The following is a 17,554-nucleotide window of genomic DNA, read 5'->3' on the forward strand; positions in this document are numbered from 1 at the left end:
CGTATGACTGGCCTCTTTTTAACGGTAATTTAACCGGAGGTCTTTGAATTAAGTGAGTATTTTGATGACTCACCCCGTGCACGGTGTACAGTCCTCGGGTGGACGAGGGTCTGGAAATATTGGTTTCCGGCTTCGAAGGACCAAGATGTTAGAAGAATTTTCCATACTTATCAATAATGATTCAAGTTTTCATCCCAATAAGAGTTTTATTCTCATCGATGAGGAGACAAGTCGAAATCAGCAGTTGTCTGCCTTCATTACATAATCATAGGTTTATATACACATATACCAACTGAAAACCGTTTGTGGCTTTCCTGTCATATGAAATGTTACACTTCAGAATGAGATTAGGCCACGTTGGACTTCCTCTGGAGATTGCAATCTTTATTAAGAAATCCAACCGACTTACACACTTAAGAATATAACATATTTAACCTTTTGTTAGCTAAAGCATTTTCTGAGAACCCTGCATGCACATTTAATATCTATTACATGAAGTAACAATAAATTTAAAATAAAACTATTCTAACAATGTTACTATAGTAACAGGGGCCCGCGGCCCGAGTTACTATAGTAACTTTTTATTGATGTGGTGCGGGGGGCCGTGGGCCCCCCTGGCTTCGGGGCCCGGTCGCAATTGCGACCGCTGCGACCCCTATAGCTACGCCAGTGATTTCAATGGTGACGGATCCGGTGCAAATGGTTTCCGTTTATCACCGTTGTGTGAGGGTTCCATCGTTTTGACAGAATGAATAGCACAGTCGACTATGGTATTTATTCCGTCAAAATAACAGAACCCTTACACAACGGTGACAAATGGAAACCATTTGCACCGAATCCGTCACCATTAAAATCAATGGTGATGCAAACGGAAACCTATGGTTTCAGTTTGGAGTCCGTTCATGGGTTCCTCTGGCGAAAAGGTCAGACGGAACCCATGAACGGAGTCCCAACGCCGATGTGAACGAAGCCTTAGTTATAAGGATAGATAATGATTTCCTTCACATTTGAGCTACAAGTTACGTAGCCGTTTCTTTCAGCTTAACCCATCGGGACCAAATCTTTTCTAATTTGTAGGGACATTTCCTACTCATATATAAAATGTTATACAGGAGGACATATTTATTGACAAGTTGTAACTAATGAGAAAGGGCAGGGGGGAAGGGTCTGTGGATTTCCAGGTCATATTTCCCTGTGTTTTTTAAATGTTGTAAGAATCCTCGAAGGAAACACCACGTTTGTTACATATCGTATAATATGTCCCTGAAAAAATCTGAGAGCTCAAAATATGCATGAAAAGATTTAGGCCTCGGTCACACAGTGTAGAACATGCACTTCTGTTAAATACAGGATTGCTGACAACATGTTGCCAACTGCAATTTCGCCATAGCAGTTTCTTCTGGGGCCAGTGTGAGGAATGGGGGAAACCATTTTGTCCATTTTGCTGCAGGTGGAGAGAGACTTTTTCTGTTATTTGCCCCTTGTCCTGAGCTCAGGAGGTTCTTAATTCAAATGAGACAAGCAGCCGATCAAACTGAGAAACCAGTGAACCAGTCCAAACCAGTGTAGAAGTGTCTGAAAATAATCCTCTCCACTGTCACCTTCAGACTGTCCGACCACAATGGTGAGGATATGCGTAGCAGCAGCCGCAGGTGGGCATGGATTATAAACTTATAGTTGATGATACTTTTGATTGTTGTGTTTTTATTTACAAGTTGAGCACCAAGCGCGTCACCTATGTAAACATGTATGCCACCTATGTAAACGTGTATGTGTATATCATTTCAGTGCTTTGCTGCCATCTAGTGAACAAACTGCATAAATAGTTTGTGTAGTGCTGTTGTGTTATGTGTGCAGGACCTGTGATCACATGACCAGAGAGGCAAATTCTCAAATTCGTGCAGGTGCTGCACAGCTACTCAAGTAGGGGAGAAGCTGAATCTTTATTTAACAGGAGTTTAGCACCATATTTAAATATGCAATATTTAAAAAACAAATCGACATAAAAGTCATCAAACTGCATATTATGAGAGGAAAATGACTGTTATGATATGTCGTTGATATATACATTGTGTATTAACCCCTTCCCTCTTTAGCCACTTTTGACCTTCCTGACCGAGCCTCATTTTTCAAATCTGACATGTGTCACTTTATGTGGTAATAACTCCGGAATGCTTTCACCTATCCAAGCGATTCTGAGATTGTTTTCTCGTGACACATTGGACTTTAAGTTACTGGCAAAATTTGCTCGATATGTTCTGTATTTAATTGTGAAAAACACCAAAATTTAGCGACAATTTGCAAAAATTAGCATTTTTCTCAATTTAAATGTATCTGCTTGTAAGACAGGCAGTTATACCACCCAAAATTGTAGCTAATTAACATCACCCATATGTCTACTTTAGATTGGCATCGTTTTTTGAACATCCTTTTATTTTTCTATGACCTCACAAGGCTTAGAACTTTAGCAGCAATTTTTCACATTTTCAAGAAAATTTCAAAAGGCCATTTTTACAGGGGCCAGTTCAGTTGTGAAGTGGCTTTGAGGGCCTTATATATTAGAAACCCCCAAAAAGTCACCCCATTTTAAAAACTTCACCCCTCAAAGTATTCAAAACAGCATTTAGAAAATGTCTTAACCCTTTACACATGTCACAGGAATTAAAGCAAAGTAGAGGTGAAATTTACAAATTTCAGATTTTTTTACAGAAATAAATTTTTAGTACAGTTTTTTTTATAACACAGAAGGTTTTACCAGAGAAATGCAACCCAATATTTGTTGCCCAGTTTCTGCAGTTTTAGGAAATATCCCACATGTGGCCGTAGCGTGCTACTGGACTGAAGCACCGGCCTCAGAAGCAAAGGAGCACCTGGTGGATTTTGGGGCCTTATTTTTGTTAGAATAAATTTTAGGCACCATGTCAGGTTTGAAGGGCTCTTGCGGTGCCAAAACAGTCAAAATCCCCCAAAAGTGACCCCATCTGGGAAACTACACACCTCAAGGAAATTATCTAGGGGTGTAGTGAGCATTTTGACCGCACAGCTTTTTTACAGAAATTATTAGAAGTAGGCCGTGAAAATTAAAATCAACATTTCTTCAAAGAAAATGTAGGTTTAGCGATTTTTTTTCTCATTTTCACAAAGACTAAAGGAGAAAAAGCACCGCAAAATTTGTAAAGCAATTTCTCCAGAGTAAAATAATACCCCACATGTGGTAATAACCGGTTGTTTGGAGACACGGCGAGGCTGAGAAGGGAAAGAGCGCTATTTGGCTTTTGGAGCTCAAGTTTAGCAGGAATGGTTTGCGGAGGCCATGTCACATTTACAAAGCCCCTGAGGGGACAAAACAGTGGAAACCCCCCACAAGTGACCCCATTTTGGAAACTACGCCCATTGAGGAAATTATCTAGGGGTATAGTGAGCGTTTTGACCCAACAGGTTTTTTGCATAAATTATTGGAAATAGGCCCTGAAAATGACAATCTAAATTTTTTCAAAGAAAATGTAGGTTTAGCTAATTTTTTCTCATTTCCACAAGGACTGAAGGAGAAAAAGCACCGTAAAATTTGTAAACCAATCTCTCCCGAGTAAAACAATGCCCCACATGTGGTAATAAACGGTTGTTTGGAGACACGGCAGGGCTGAGAAGGGAAAGAGCGCTATTTGGCTTTTGGAGCTCAAGTTTAGCAGGAATGGTTTGCGGAGGCCAGGTCACATTTACGAAGTCCCTGAGGAGACAAAACAGTGGAAACCCCCCACAAGTGACCCCATTTTGGAGACTACACCCATTGAGGAAATTATCTAGGGGTATAGTGAGCTCTTTGACCCCACAGGTTTTTTACAGAAATTATTGGAAGTAGGCCCTGAAAATAAAAATCAACATTTTTTCAAAGAAAATGTAGGTTTAGCTTATTTTTACTCATTTGCACAAGGACTGAAGGAGGAAAAGCACCACAAAATTTGTAAAGCAATTTCTCCCGAGTAAAACAATGCCCCACATGTGGTAATAAACGGCTGTTTGGAGACACGGCTTGGCTTAGAAGGGAAAGAGCGCTATTTGGCTTTTGGAGATCACATTGAGCAGGAATGGTTTGCGGCGGCCATGTCACATTTGCAAAGCCCCTGAGGGGAAAAAACAATGAAAACGCCCAAAAAGTGACACCATTTAGGAAACTACACCTCTTGAGGAATTCATCTAGGGGCGTAGTGAGCATTTTGACCCCACAGATGTTTCATAGAATTTATTAGAATTGGGCAGTGAAAATAAAAACAATCCTTTTTCTTCAATAAGACGTAGCTTTAGCGCAAATTTTTTCATTTTCGCAACAAATAAAGGAAAAAAAGAACCCAGCATTTGTAAAGCAATTTCTCCCGAGTACGGCAATACCCCATATGTGGTCATAAACTGCTGTTTGGGCACACGGCAGGGCTCAGAAGGGAAGGACCGCCATTTGGAGTGCAGATGTTTCTGGATTGGTTTCTGGGCGCCTGTGGGCCCAAAACAGTGGAAAACCCCCAGAAGTGACCCCATTTTGGAAACTACACCCCTCAATGCATTTACCTACGGGTGTAGTGAGCATGTTAACCCTGCAGGTGTTTTGTAGAAATTAGTGTGAACTCGATGTTGCAGAGTGAAAATGGGATTTTTTCCACAGATATGTGGACAATATGTGGTGCCCAGCTTGTGCCACCATAACGAGACAGCTCTCTAATTATTATGCTGGGTTTCCTGGTTTTAGAAACACCCTACATGTGGCCCTAATCTCTTGCCTGGACAGTCGACCAGGCTCAGGAGTGAAAGCGTACCATGTAAAATTGAGGCCTAATTTGGCGATTTACAAAGTATTGGTTCACAACTGCAGAGGCTCAGATGTGAAATAATAAAAATAAACCCCTGGGAAGTGACCCCACTATGGAAACTGCACCCCTCAAGGCATTTATTAAGGGGTGTAGTGAGCATTTTCACCCCACAGGTCTTTTCCATAAATGAATGCGCTGTGGATGGTGCAAATTAAAAATTTATATTTTTCCCTAGATATGCCATTCAGTGGCAAATATGTCGTGCCCAGCTTATGCCACTGGAGACACACACCCCAAAAATTGCTAAAAGGGTTCTCCCGGGTATGACGATGCCATATATGTGGAAGGAAACTGCTGTTTGGGCACGCTGTAGGGTTCAGATGGGAGGAAATGCCATTTGGCTTTTGGAGCGTGGATTTTGCTTGGTAGTAGTTTTGTTTGGAGTCTTACTGGTGTTTCCGTTTATAATGTAGGGCATATGTAAGCCGGGCTGAGTATATAAGGGGCATAGTCAGGTGGTATAATAACGGGGTAAAAAAAAACAATAAAATAATCCATAGATGTGTGTTACGCTGTGAAGCAATCCTTTCTGCACAGGCCGGTGACGCACTGATATATGGCGTCCTTTATTATCCCCCTTTTGGTCCACACTCCGCGCCTTTGTAGTTTGGGGAATTTTGCTGGGAAAGTGTTGTCCTGGTATAATACGGGCACCGTCGCTTACAGCGGATATGTTTGGGCCCTCCCTTTCCTGGTTCCCTAATTTTAGGTCCTTGCTAAATCGCCTCTTCAAACTGAAGAAATGTTCCCCTCGGGCACAACTGCATATTTTTTTATTTCCTGACTTATTAGAGCCATAACTAATTTTATTTTTCATAGACGTAGCGGTATGAGGGCTGGTTTGTTGCGGGACGAGCTGTAGTTATTATTGGTACCATTTTGGGGTACATGCGACTTTTTGATCACCTTTTATCCTATTTTTTGGGATGCCAGGTAAACCAAAAAACGCAATTCTGGCACAGCTTTTTTCGTTTTTTGTATACAGCGTTCACCATGCGTTATAAATTACATGTTAACTTTATTCTGCGGGTCAGTACGATCCCGGCGATACCTAATTTATAGAACTTTTTCATGTTTTACAACTTTTTGCACAATAAAATTACTTTTGTAAAAAGAATGTATTTTTTCTGTCGCCAAGTTGTGAGAACCATAACTTTTTTAATTTTTTGTCGACGGAGGTGTATGAGGGCTTGTTTTTTGCGGGACGAGCTATAGTTTTTATAGGTACCATTTTTGGATACGTGCGACTTTTTGATCACTTTTTATTCTAATATTTGTAGGGCAAAGTGACCAAAAAACAGAAACTCTGGTAATGTTTTTTACGTTTTTTTTTTACGCTGTTCACCGCGTGCAATAAATAATATAATATTTTGATACCTCCGGTCGTTACGGTCGTGGCGATACCAAATACATATGGTTTATTAATATTTTTCAATAATAAAGGACTTGATAAGAGTAAAAGGGGGATTGTGTTTTATTTGATTACTTGAAACTTTTACTGTTTTCAAACTTTTATTTTGTGCACTTTTTTTTACACTTTTTTATACTTTTTTTACACTTTTTCTCAAGTCCCACTAGGGGACTTGAAGGTCCAACGGTCAGATTTTTTTTTTTCTAATACATTGCACTACCTATGTAGTGCAATGTATTAGATCTGTCAGTCATTCACTGACAGCAAGCCGATTAGGCTTCGCCTCCCGGCGGGGCCTAAATCGGCTTCCGTAATGGCAGAGCAGGAGACCATTGTGTCTCCTGTTGCCATAACAGCAGTCGCCAGTCCCGATTGCCTGTCAGGGCTGGCGATCTGCTAGTAACCGCTACGATGCAGCAATCGCTTTCGATTGCTGCATCGAAGGGGTTAATGGCAGGGATCGGAGCTAGCTCCGGTTCCTGCCGTTACAGGTGGATGTCAGCTGTACAGTACAGCTGACTTCCACCGCTGATGACGCCGGATCAGCTCCTGACCCGGCGCCATCTTGCCGGCAGCTACGGAAGCCGATCAGGCTCCGCCGCCGGGCGGATCTTGACCGGCTTCGGTGCTAGGCAGACCGGGAGGCCAGTATTAGGCCTCCGGTTGCCATTGCAGCCACCGGAACCCCGGCAATTTCATTACTGGGGTTCCGATGAGCTGCAAACACCTTAAGTGCAGCGATCGCGTTTGAGCGCTGCACTTAAGGGGTTAATGGCGGGGATCGAAGCTAATTTCGGTCCCCGCCGTTACAGCCGGATGTCAGCTGTAAGATACAGCTGAGATCCGGCGATGATGGCACCGGCTCAGCTTCTGAGCCGGTCCCAAACATTCGGCGTATAGGTACGTCAATGCTTTCCATGACGTACCTATACGGCAAATGTCGGGAAGGGATGGTCTCCTGCTCTGCCATTACGGAAGCCGATTTAGGCCCTGCCGGGAGGCGAAGCCTAATCGGCTTGCTGTCAGTGAATGACTGACAGATCTAATACATTGCACTACATAGGTAGTGCAATGTATTAAAAAAAAATAAATCTGACCGTTGGACCTTCAAGTCCCCTAGTGGGACTTGAGAAAAAGTGTAAAAAAAAGTATAAAAAAGTGTAAAAAAAAGTGCAAAAAATAAAAGTTTGAAAACAATAAAAGTTTCAAGTAATCAAATAAAACACAATCCCCCTTTTACTCTTATCAAGTCCTTTATTATTGAAAAATAACAATAAACCATATGTATATGGTATCGCCACGACCGTAACGACCGGAGGTATCAAAATATTATATTATTTATAGCACGCGGTGAACAGCGTAAAAAAAACCCGTAAAAAACGTTACCAGAGTTTCTGTTTTTTAGTCACTTTGCCCTACAAATATTAGAATAAAAAATGATCAAAAAGTCGCACGTATCCAAAAATGGTACCTATAAAAACTATAGCTCGTCCCGCAAAAAACAAGCCCTCATACAGCTCCGTCGACAAAAAAAATTAAAAGTTATGGTTCTCACAACTTGGCGACAGAAAAAATACATTCTTTTTACAAAAGTAATTTTATTGTGCAAAAAGTTGTAAAACATGAAAAAGTTCTATAAATTAGGTATCGCCGGGATCGTACTGACCCGCAGAATAAAGTTAACATGTAATTTATAACGCATGGTGAACGCTGTATACAAAAAACGAAAAAAGCTGTGCCAGAATTGCGTTTTTTGGTTTACCTGGCATCCCAAAAAATAGGATAAAAGGTGATCAAAAAGTTGCATGTACCCCAAAATGGTACCAATAATAACTACAGCTCGTCCCGCAACAAACCAGCCCTCATACCGCTACGTCTATGAAAAATAAAATTAGTTATGGCTCCAATAAGTCAGGAAATAAAAAAATATGCAGTTGTGCCCGAGGGGAACATTTCTTCTGTTTGAAGAGGCGATTTATCAAGGACCTAAAATTAGGGAACCAGGAAAGGGAGGGCCCAAACATATCCGCTGGAAGCGAGGGTGCCCGTATTATACCAGGACAACACTTCCCAGCAAAATTCCCCAAACTGCAAAGGCGCGGAGTGTGGACCAAAAGGGGGATAAGAAAGGACGCCATATATCAGTGCGACACTGGCCTGTGCAGAAAGGATTGTGTCACAGCGTAACACACATCTATGGATCATTTTATTGCTTTTTTTACCCCATTATTATACCACCTGACTATGCCCCTTATATACCCTGCCCGGCTTACATATGCCCCCACATTATAAACGGAAACACCAGTAAGACTCCAAACAAAACTACTACCAAGCAAAATCCACGCTCCAAAAGCCAAATGGCATTTCCTCCCATCTGAACCCTACAGCGTCCCCAAACAGCAGTTTCCTTCCACATATATGGCATTGTCATACCCGGTAGAACCCTTTTAGCAATTTTTGGGGTTTGTCTCTCCAGTGTCATAAGCTGGGCACGACATATTTGCTACTGAATGGCATATCTAGGGAAAAATATAAATTTTGAATTTGCACCATCCACAGCGCATTCATTTATGGAAAATACCTGTGGGGTGAAAATGCTCACTACACCCCTTAATAAATGCCTTGAGGGGTGCAGTTTCCATAATGGGGTCACTTCTCAGGGGTTTATTTTTATTATTTCACATCAGAGCCTCTGCAGTTGTGAACCAATCGTTTGTAAATCGCCAAATTAGGCCTCAATTTTAAATGGTACGCTTTCACTCCTGAGCCTGGTCGACTGTCCAGGCAAGAGATTAGGGCCACATGTAGTGTGTTTCTAAAACCAGGAAACCCAGCATAATAATTAGACAGCTGTCTTGTTATGATGGCACAAGCTGGGCACCACATATTGGCATATCTATGGAAAAAAAATCCCATTTTCACTCTGCAACATCGAGTGCACACCAATTTCTGCCAATCACCTGCAGGGTTAAAATGCTTACTACACCCCTAGGTAAATGCAATGAGGGGTGTAGTTTCCAAAATGGGGTCACTTCTGGGGGGTTTCCACTGTTTTGGGCCCACAGGCGCCCAGAAACCAATCCAGCAACATCTGCACTCCAAATGGCGGTCCTTCCCTTCTGAGCCCTGCCGTGTGCCCAAACAGCAGTTTATGACCATATATGGGGTATTGCCGTACTCGGGAGAAATTGCTTTACAAATGTTGGGTTCTTTTTTTTCCTTTATTTGTTGCGAAAATGAAAAAATTTGAGCTAAAGCTACGTCTTATTGAAGAAAAAGGATTGTTTTTATTTTCACTGCCCGAATTCTAATAAATTCTATGAAAAATCTGTGGAGTCAAAATGCTCACTACACCCCTAGAGAAATTCCTCAAGAGGTGTAGTTTCCTAAATGGTGTCACTTTTTGGGCGTTTTCATTGTTTTTTCCCCTCAGGGGCTTTGTAAATGTGACATGGCCTCCGCAAACCATTCCTGCTTAATGTGATCTCCAAAAGCCAAATAGCGCTCTTTCCCTTCTCAGCTTCGCCGTGTGTCCAAACAGCCGTTTATTACCACATGTGGGGTATTGTTTTACTCGGGAGAAATTGCTTTACAAATTTTATGGTGCATTTTCTTCTTCAGTCTTTGTGGAAATGAGAAAAAATTAGCTAAACCTACATTTTCTTTGAAATAAGTTAGATTGTCATTTTCAGGGCCTACTTCCAATAATTTATGCAAAAAACCTGTGGAGTCAAAACACTCACTATACCCCTAGATAATTTCCTCAATGGGTGTAGTTTCCGAAATGGGGTCACTTGTGGGGGTTATCCCCTGTTTTGTCCCCTCAGGGGCTTTGTAAATGTGACCTGGCCTCCGCAAACCATTCCTGCTAAATTTGAGCTCCGAAAGCCAAATAGCGCTCTTTCCCTTCTAAGCCCTGCCGTGTCTCCAAACAACCGTTTATTACCACATGTGGGGTATTGTTTTACTCGGGAGAAATTGCTTTACAAATTTTACGGTGCTTTTTCTCCTTTAGTCCTTGTGAAAATGAGAAAAAAAATCGCTAAACCTACATTTTCTTTGAAAAAATGTTGATTTTAATTTTCATGGCCTACTTCCAATAATTTCTGTAAAAAACCTGTGCGGTCAAAATGCTCACTGTACCCCTAGATAATTTCCTTGAGGTGTGTAGTTTCCCAGATGGGTTCACTTTTGGGGGATTTTGACTGTTTTGGAACCGCAAGAGCCCTTCAAACCTGACATGATGCCTAAAATGTATTCTAACAAAAATAAGGCCCCAAAATCCACTAGGTGCTCCTTTGCTTCTGAGGCCGGTGCTTCAGTCCAGTAGCATGCTAGGGCCACATGTGGGATATTTCCTAAAACTGCAGAAACTGGGCAACAAATATTGAGTTGCATTTCTCTGGTAAAACCTTCTGTGTTATAAAAAAAATTGTATTAAAAATGTATTTCTGCATAAAAATATGAAATTTGTAAATTTCACCTCTACTTTGCTGTAATTCCTGTGAAATGTGTAAAGGGTTAAGACATTTTCTAAATGCTGTTTTGAATACTTTGAGGGGTGAAGTTTTTAAAATGGGGTGACTTTTTGGGGGTTTCTAATATATAAGGCCCTCAAAGCCACTTCACAACTGAACTGGTCCCTGTAAAAATGGCCTTTTGAAATTTTCTTGAAAATGTGAGAAATTGCTGCTAAAGTTCTAAGCCTTGTGATGTCATAGAAAAATAAAAGGATGTTCAAAAAACAATGCCAAACTAAAGTAGACATATGGGGGATGTTAATTAGCAACAATTTTGTGTGGTATAACTGCCTGTCTTACAAGCAGATACATTTAAAATTGAGAAAAATGCTAATTTTTGCAATTTTTCGCTAAATTTTGGTGTTTTTCACAATTAAATACTGAACATATCGAGCAAATTTTGCAAGTAACTTAAAGTCCAATGTGTCACGAGAAAACAATCTCAGAATCGCTTGGATAGGTGAAAGCATTCCGGAGTTATTACCACATAAAGTGAAACATGTCAGATTTGAAAAATGAGGCTCGGTCAGGAAGGTCAAAAGTGGCTAAAGAGGGAAGGGGTTAATATCCTGTAAAATGTAATCCAGGGTCAATATTTACACATTGGTTGTGAAATATCTTGTCATTTGAGCAGGCTACCCTACTTCTTATAAGGTCCCCTGTAGGTATTGCCTAGATGGTGTGAGCTGGTTGACAGCTCCTAGCATTAAGGATGGTAGTGCCCGAAGAGGGTTCACAAAATTATTCCTTTTCTGTATTACAATTCCCCTGTAACATAATCTCAAAGAAGGTAACAGAATCCATGGATGCCGAGCCTGTAACATTGTAAATTAAATATATTGGTTTTATTGTATTCCATAAATGGTGGTACAGACGCCACATCACGACCCCTAAACAAAAAAAAAGTAATCGATGTATCGTCCATCCCACACAATCCACTCGTAAAAGGGATTATTGGCTGAAAAAATGTTGTTCTCCCACCATGTCATAAACAAATTGTCCATGGAGAGGGAGAATTTTGACCCCATCAGGGCGTCTTCTATCTGCAATAAAATAACACTATCAAGGCAGAAGTAATTATGTGAGCGCAGATACTCCACTCACATTAAAATAAATTCTTGTAGATATTTGGAATACCTGGTGTATTTCCGCAAATGGAATTCCATTGCCTTGATTGCCGGAATATGTGGTATGCAGGCAGGCCCGCCATCAGAAATTTCTGGGCTTCATACAGTCAGTGGAATCCATTTGAGGAAATACATCTGGGTCCCCCATTATTAGGGGATTTGGAGAGGTGGCAACGGAAAGTCGTGGGATGGGAGCAGGACGCAAAGTGCCAGGGACTCTGTGAGCGGGTGGAGGAGTAGGCTAAGAGAACGGAAGGTGGCCGAGGCGGGAGTTGGGCCAGAGTGGATATGACGCTTGACCGGGGTCTGGGGAGGGGAAGGGGAGAGAGACCGGTGGAAAGGGGAGTGAGGCCGGTGGGAAGGGGAGAGAGACCGGTGGGAAGGTGGGAGAGAAGGGGCAACATAAAAAAAAAATTAAACTGAATCTGCTGCTTTAAAACAGAGTCACTCACCAAGTTGCAGAGCTGGCCGCTGCTTCTGGCCCCTGCATGGGTCCCATTCCTTTCTACAAACCAATTACCACTGATCATAACCTTGAAGAGCGGCAGCTGCCCCCTTTATTTTACTTTTGTGGCCAGGCCCCTGACAGTAGTACCAGCAGTACTACCCTGATGGAAGGCCTGTTTGCAGGGGTACTAGCCAACTATGTCATAGATAACCCAAGTTTCAAGACCATGAAAAGTTATGGATTTTTGGCATCCCATGGAATATGGGAACAATAGGGAATTCTATCAGTAAGTATTCAGCCTGTTTCTTGGCTAATACTCCTAATCCAATTCCTTCTTCTAGCAGCTTTTTTAAAGGTTCTTTACATGTGGTGCTTGGTTTCGCCACAAGTTTGCGATATGTCGATTCATTGTCTAAAATGGTATGAACGTGTCTGGGATATAAACAGGAATCTAGAACAACTCCTGCTCCATGCACTACTAAGATTTGGAGGACACAGTTATATGCTGGATATATGGTGAGCACCTCTGTGTTTTCACCTTTAGCCCTTATGTGTATATAGTGAACCTTTTAGATGGTTAATCTTTACCCGCTAAGGTGGAAGGGTTGGTTCCAATGCCTAATTATGGTGGTGTCTGAGGAAATAAAGGTCCTTTTAGATGTCCCGATACTGACCATTAAAACCAGCGCCAATCGACGATACAGCGTATCACAAGGAGCAATCATCAGTAATGTATGGGGAAAACAATCGTTACTACACGAGACCCCGCACCGATCTGCCAGTCCAGCTGCCTCCGGGCACTGGACAACACTACCGGAAGCAGATGGTTCCGACCACTGCATAGCGGCCGTTCAGCAGAACTGCAGCTCGGCCTCTATTCTTGTGTACCTTTTGTACCATTCGTGACCCGCTTAAAAACCTTTTACGATATGAATCTCAGTGTAAAAAATTCAAGTATCTAGTCTACAATAAAAAACAATGAGTGCTCTATACTTTTTATTAGCTTCAGTCACTTGCAGGCTGCACACCCATTAATTTCAATATAAAACAGAGTAGACTTTTATTTTTTGACGTGTCATTACATCTGTATATTATATGTGGAGTTGTTATTATACACCGTCTCTATGATCTGATGACGGGCATATTCTCCAAACTGCACCACCATGCTGCCCATACACTGACTGTATAGTCTGTCTCGCCAGCTAAGTCCTTGGTCTCCGTCATCTAATGTTGACGGATAACTGGCATCGCTGGACTCCACCGGCCGGTGAGTCTGCACCTTGTTCACACTCCTCGATGTAGGCCTGAGGCTCGTTCGCAAGTCAGACTGCTAGCTCTGCCCCCTAGATGTTAATATTGATGTTCAAGTCTTGACAGCTGATATTGATGTTCACAACCATTGGATAGTACATGGGGAAGTGATCTACAACCTTGATGTCTCTGTTCCTCAGCGGTTCATCCCTGATAAATGCATTTTATTTGTTGGCACTGCCGATGTAAAACCACTTGGTGGCCAGAATGGAGACGGCCCTTTCATTGGCTTTTCTGATATTACATGAGAAGCCTCCGCAGTGCAGTGTGGCCAGAGCTAGGCTGAGACTATATAAGTTCAGGTCTTACATGACATCATGGTTGATGGCATCTTTAAGAAATTCAACATGTCTGACTACAGCCTCCTTGTCCTCTGAGTTGACCAGATAGCTTGGGATCTGGAGGAGCATGGTCTTCATCAATTTTGGGTGGTTATGAGCCAGACAGCTGTAGATGGATTTCAGGTCATTGATGTTTGGAGAGATTTCCGTCCGGAAAAATCCCCGAATGTTGGCTCCTTTGATGTAGGAGAGGCAGCTCTGCAGAGATGAAGTACTGGCTGCTACTATCTCCTGGTTGTCACTATGTAATTTCAGGAGTAAAGTTGGTATACAGCTCCTGACTTTGTCTGTAAAATATCCAAATAGCGGAAGGCGGCAGCTCTCTGTCAGATCCCTTAACAGGTTTATGGCCGCAATCTGGACTTCTCCATCCGGATAGTCCATATGCTCCTGGGATATTTTAATGAATTGTCTACTGAGGACAGAAAGCTTCAGGCGTCTGATAATGGAGGACAGCGCCCTCAGTGCCGCCATGATGATCTTGATGCTGCTGGTTTTTGATAGTCTAAACTCCATGTGGGCAATGATCTTATTCTTGTAGCTCTCCACCAGTCTTGTAGCTCCGGTGGTGGCATTCCCCAGTGCCTCCATGGCGATGCTGCACAAGATGTTATCGTCCTCTTCTATGATCTTCAGCAGATGTTGGATTGCGCACTCTTGGTATTTCTGCTTTATAAGTCTTGGATGCTTCAAAGCCTCATTGAAGAACATAGCTGCTGTCATTTTGGCCTTTGGGTCCGCATTCTTCAGGGCATTGAGCAGAAACTGAAGGAAATCTTTTGTTATTTTCCTGCCAGATACCAGAGATGTCACAAGCATGTTCATCCCAATACGCTGCTTCTCTGTATCTTCCAGTTCCTTATTCTCCGCAGCAAATTGCTCCCTGTACTTTTCTAGGAGCTCGGCGTGAGGAAGGGTCTGTAACTCGTCATTGCCTGGCTCGGTCGGCTGGTTTTCCGATGATTCGGGTACAGTAAAGAATTCCAGGGCAACTTTGGTGGAGTCTTGAAGCTCAGCATGGACATCAGGCAACCAGGTGGAAATGTTGGCCTTCATGTTGCTTATGGCCTTCATAAGTTGCACTTTGCAGCTGCCACCCTTCACAATATATTCTTGGATGCTGCCGCATAAACGTCTTATAGCATAGCACAACGTCTCCTTAGATAGTTGGTCAGGAGCATTTTTGACCACTTGGCCCAGCACTGGCAGCATGTCCAAGATGTGTGGCATGATGACTGTAGCACACAGAGATGTCACTTCTGTCAAAGTGTCGACAATGGCAGCATTGAAATCCTCATAAACGATGTTGTATCTCAGTTCCCCGACCACCGCTTCAAGATGGAGGATGCTCAGCCAGACAATAACCTTCTTAGTCATGGCGTAGGAATAGTATTGTCCCTTCATGTACTCCACCTTCAAGTGCTCACATAGCACATTGATTATATATTCCTTCAGGTAGTGTGCCGCGTCTCTTCTGTACTGAATGACTCTGATGAAGAAGCGGCACATGGCGGCGTTGTATTGAGATGGTAACAGGCTACTCAGAATGGCTTTCTGAAAAACATCCGTATAAGTGAAGAGATCTTCAGCCACCTTCTCCTGGATGAAATAAGGGACACAGGCTCCTAAGACGTCTTCTTCCACCAAATCCCAGGTGTCCAAAGCATTTCTGAGCTCTTCATTTGTGTCCACACAGAATGTCTGATGTTTTCTATTCATGATCTTCATATCCACAAATCTGCTGAGGCGAGAAATCATTGTGTGGTTACTTGTTTCTAAATCATCTTCCAAAAAGAAAATAGATTCTAGACTTCTCTGTCCTCAATTATCAGCCCCCTCCCCAATAAACATGTGATAACTGCATGAAGAGCGCCCTCCCAAGGCAGAGACAGGACAGTGCAGCCAGAGGAGACAGCGGCACTCCTCTACACTGCGCCCTCTGGTGGTGTAAGAATTTAAAGGTTTCAGAAAATGAAAGCCACATATAAGGTTATATGTAATATTATATAGGGTATTTTATTTGGGTAAATCAAAGATGGAGGATCATGGGTATAGTTGCGTTTCTTAATGAAATGTGTCTCATCAGTTTGCAAGATTCCTATTGTTTACCCTGATTCTCACAATAAATGACCCCGAGGTTCACAGGTATCTCTTACAGGTGCTAACCAGTAGTGTGAACCCAGTCTTACCCATGGACAAACTCAGGATGTCTTAAATGCTAAAGGTGGTTGATAAGTGGCACCAGTATTCTATATCCGCATGTTACATGAGGGGGGGAGTTCTTTTTATCAGGAAGGTCACACTATTTGTCTCTAAGAGGGGCAGACAAGGGGGCATAAAAGACCCAAGCATGACATGAGGGCAGCCACTTGGGAGGCCACTTGAGGAGGGACATACTGGAAAGGAGACTTCCTGGACTGTGGGGAGACCATGGATGGTAACTATAACCTGTCATGTAATTGTTGATGATAAGGAAAAAGTGTCTCTGTAAAGTTCCTTGTTTATGGCTGTCGCTATGTACAAATCTCCATAGAAGTCTCAGAATAACTAACAGTCATTTCACTCTTTATACAATATACATTTTCATACACTCAATCTTGTATTTCATTTATTGCGCCTGACCTTAGAATCTAACCCAGTAAGATGGTGAAAGAGAAACATTCTTACAGTGGCAGCACATGGAACTCGCTGCAATACTTCACAAGAAACATTCTACATGTTCTCCTCTTACCTCTGAATCGTGGATCTGAAGCTTCTGGATAAAGCAAGATTTCTAGAAGTCACAGGACTCAAGAAAAAGTCAAGTGAGAGCGACGTACCAAAAAGCAAGAAACTATTGGTCTATAGCGGCTCAACAGGTTGTGACTGATCTGCAGCTTTTATAGAGAAGGTGAATTATGACATCACTGATGACCTCACACTTACCTTACATTCTAACACACATCAAATGTTTTTTGTTTTTTTTCACATATCTTTATTGAATTTCAGTAATAAAAACATTACAACATTTCAATATCCAGTGATTATAAATATCATAATGCTCAACAATTTATCTGCACAATTTACATCAGGCAACATATATCTCCCCAATCCCATCCCCCTCCCACCCCAAAGATCATTAAGTACCATAAAATTATAACCTTCTTATGATAAAATAATAATTATACCTTCCTATAGAACACCAATCAATTCCATATCCCCAATATTTCCTCCCACTTTTTTATACAATTTTTCTTGTCTGCTCTTATTTTCTCATATTCTTTAATTGTCTTAACCAACTTCAACCAATCCATAACAATTCGGGATTTACCAGCCATCCAATTTCTTGCAATTATTATTTTTGCGTAAAAGAGAACATTAACCCCTTTGTGCACCGTGACATGCTATTACATCCGGGTGCGGGTGGTGATGTTTAGAGTGCGCTCCATATGCTGCGTGTGTCGGCTGTGTTTTACAGTGGACACCCGGGACTAACAGTCGGGAGCAGTGATCGTGCTGTTCCTAGCTGTTTAACCCCTCAAATGCTGCGGTCGATCG

General features: G+C 42.1%; 1 protein-coding gene across 1 annotated transcript; it reads right to left on the minus strand.

Annotated features, from left to right (window-relative positions):
* Positions 1-11,351: 11,351 nt before the first annotated feature.
* On the minus strand, positions 11,352-16,853 carry LOC142728766 (uncharacterized). The gene is made up of 3 exons (XM_075849142.1): positions 16,749-16,853; positions 15,151-15,755; positions 11,352-11,359 (listed from the first exon to the last, which is right to left on the minus strand). Exons 2-3 carry the CDS (start codon positions 15,743-15,745, stop codon positions 11,352-11,354), a joined length of 603 nt encoding a protein of 200 aa, XP_075705257.1. The 5' UTR covers positions 15,746-15,755; positions 16,749-16,853.
* Between the last annotated feature and the right edge of the window lie 701 nt (positions 16,854-17,554).

Source organism: Rhinoderma darwinii, unplaced genomic scaffold (assembly GCF_050947455.1).
Source record: "Rhinoderma darwinii isolate aRhiDar2 unplaced genomic scaffold, aRhiDar2.hap1 Scaffold_69, whole genome shotgun sequence".
In the NCBI taxonomy this organism is placed as follows: Eukaryota; Metazoa; Chordata; class Amphibia; order Anura; family Rhinodermatidae; genus Rhinoderma; species Rhinoderma darwinii.

Coding starts and splice junctions, on each gene's coding strand:
- LOC142728766 (XM_075849142.1), bottom strand. CDS start 15,745: ATGAAGATCATGAATAGAAAACATCAGACATTCTGTGTGGACACAAAT.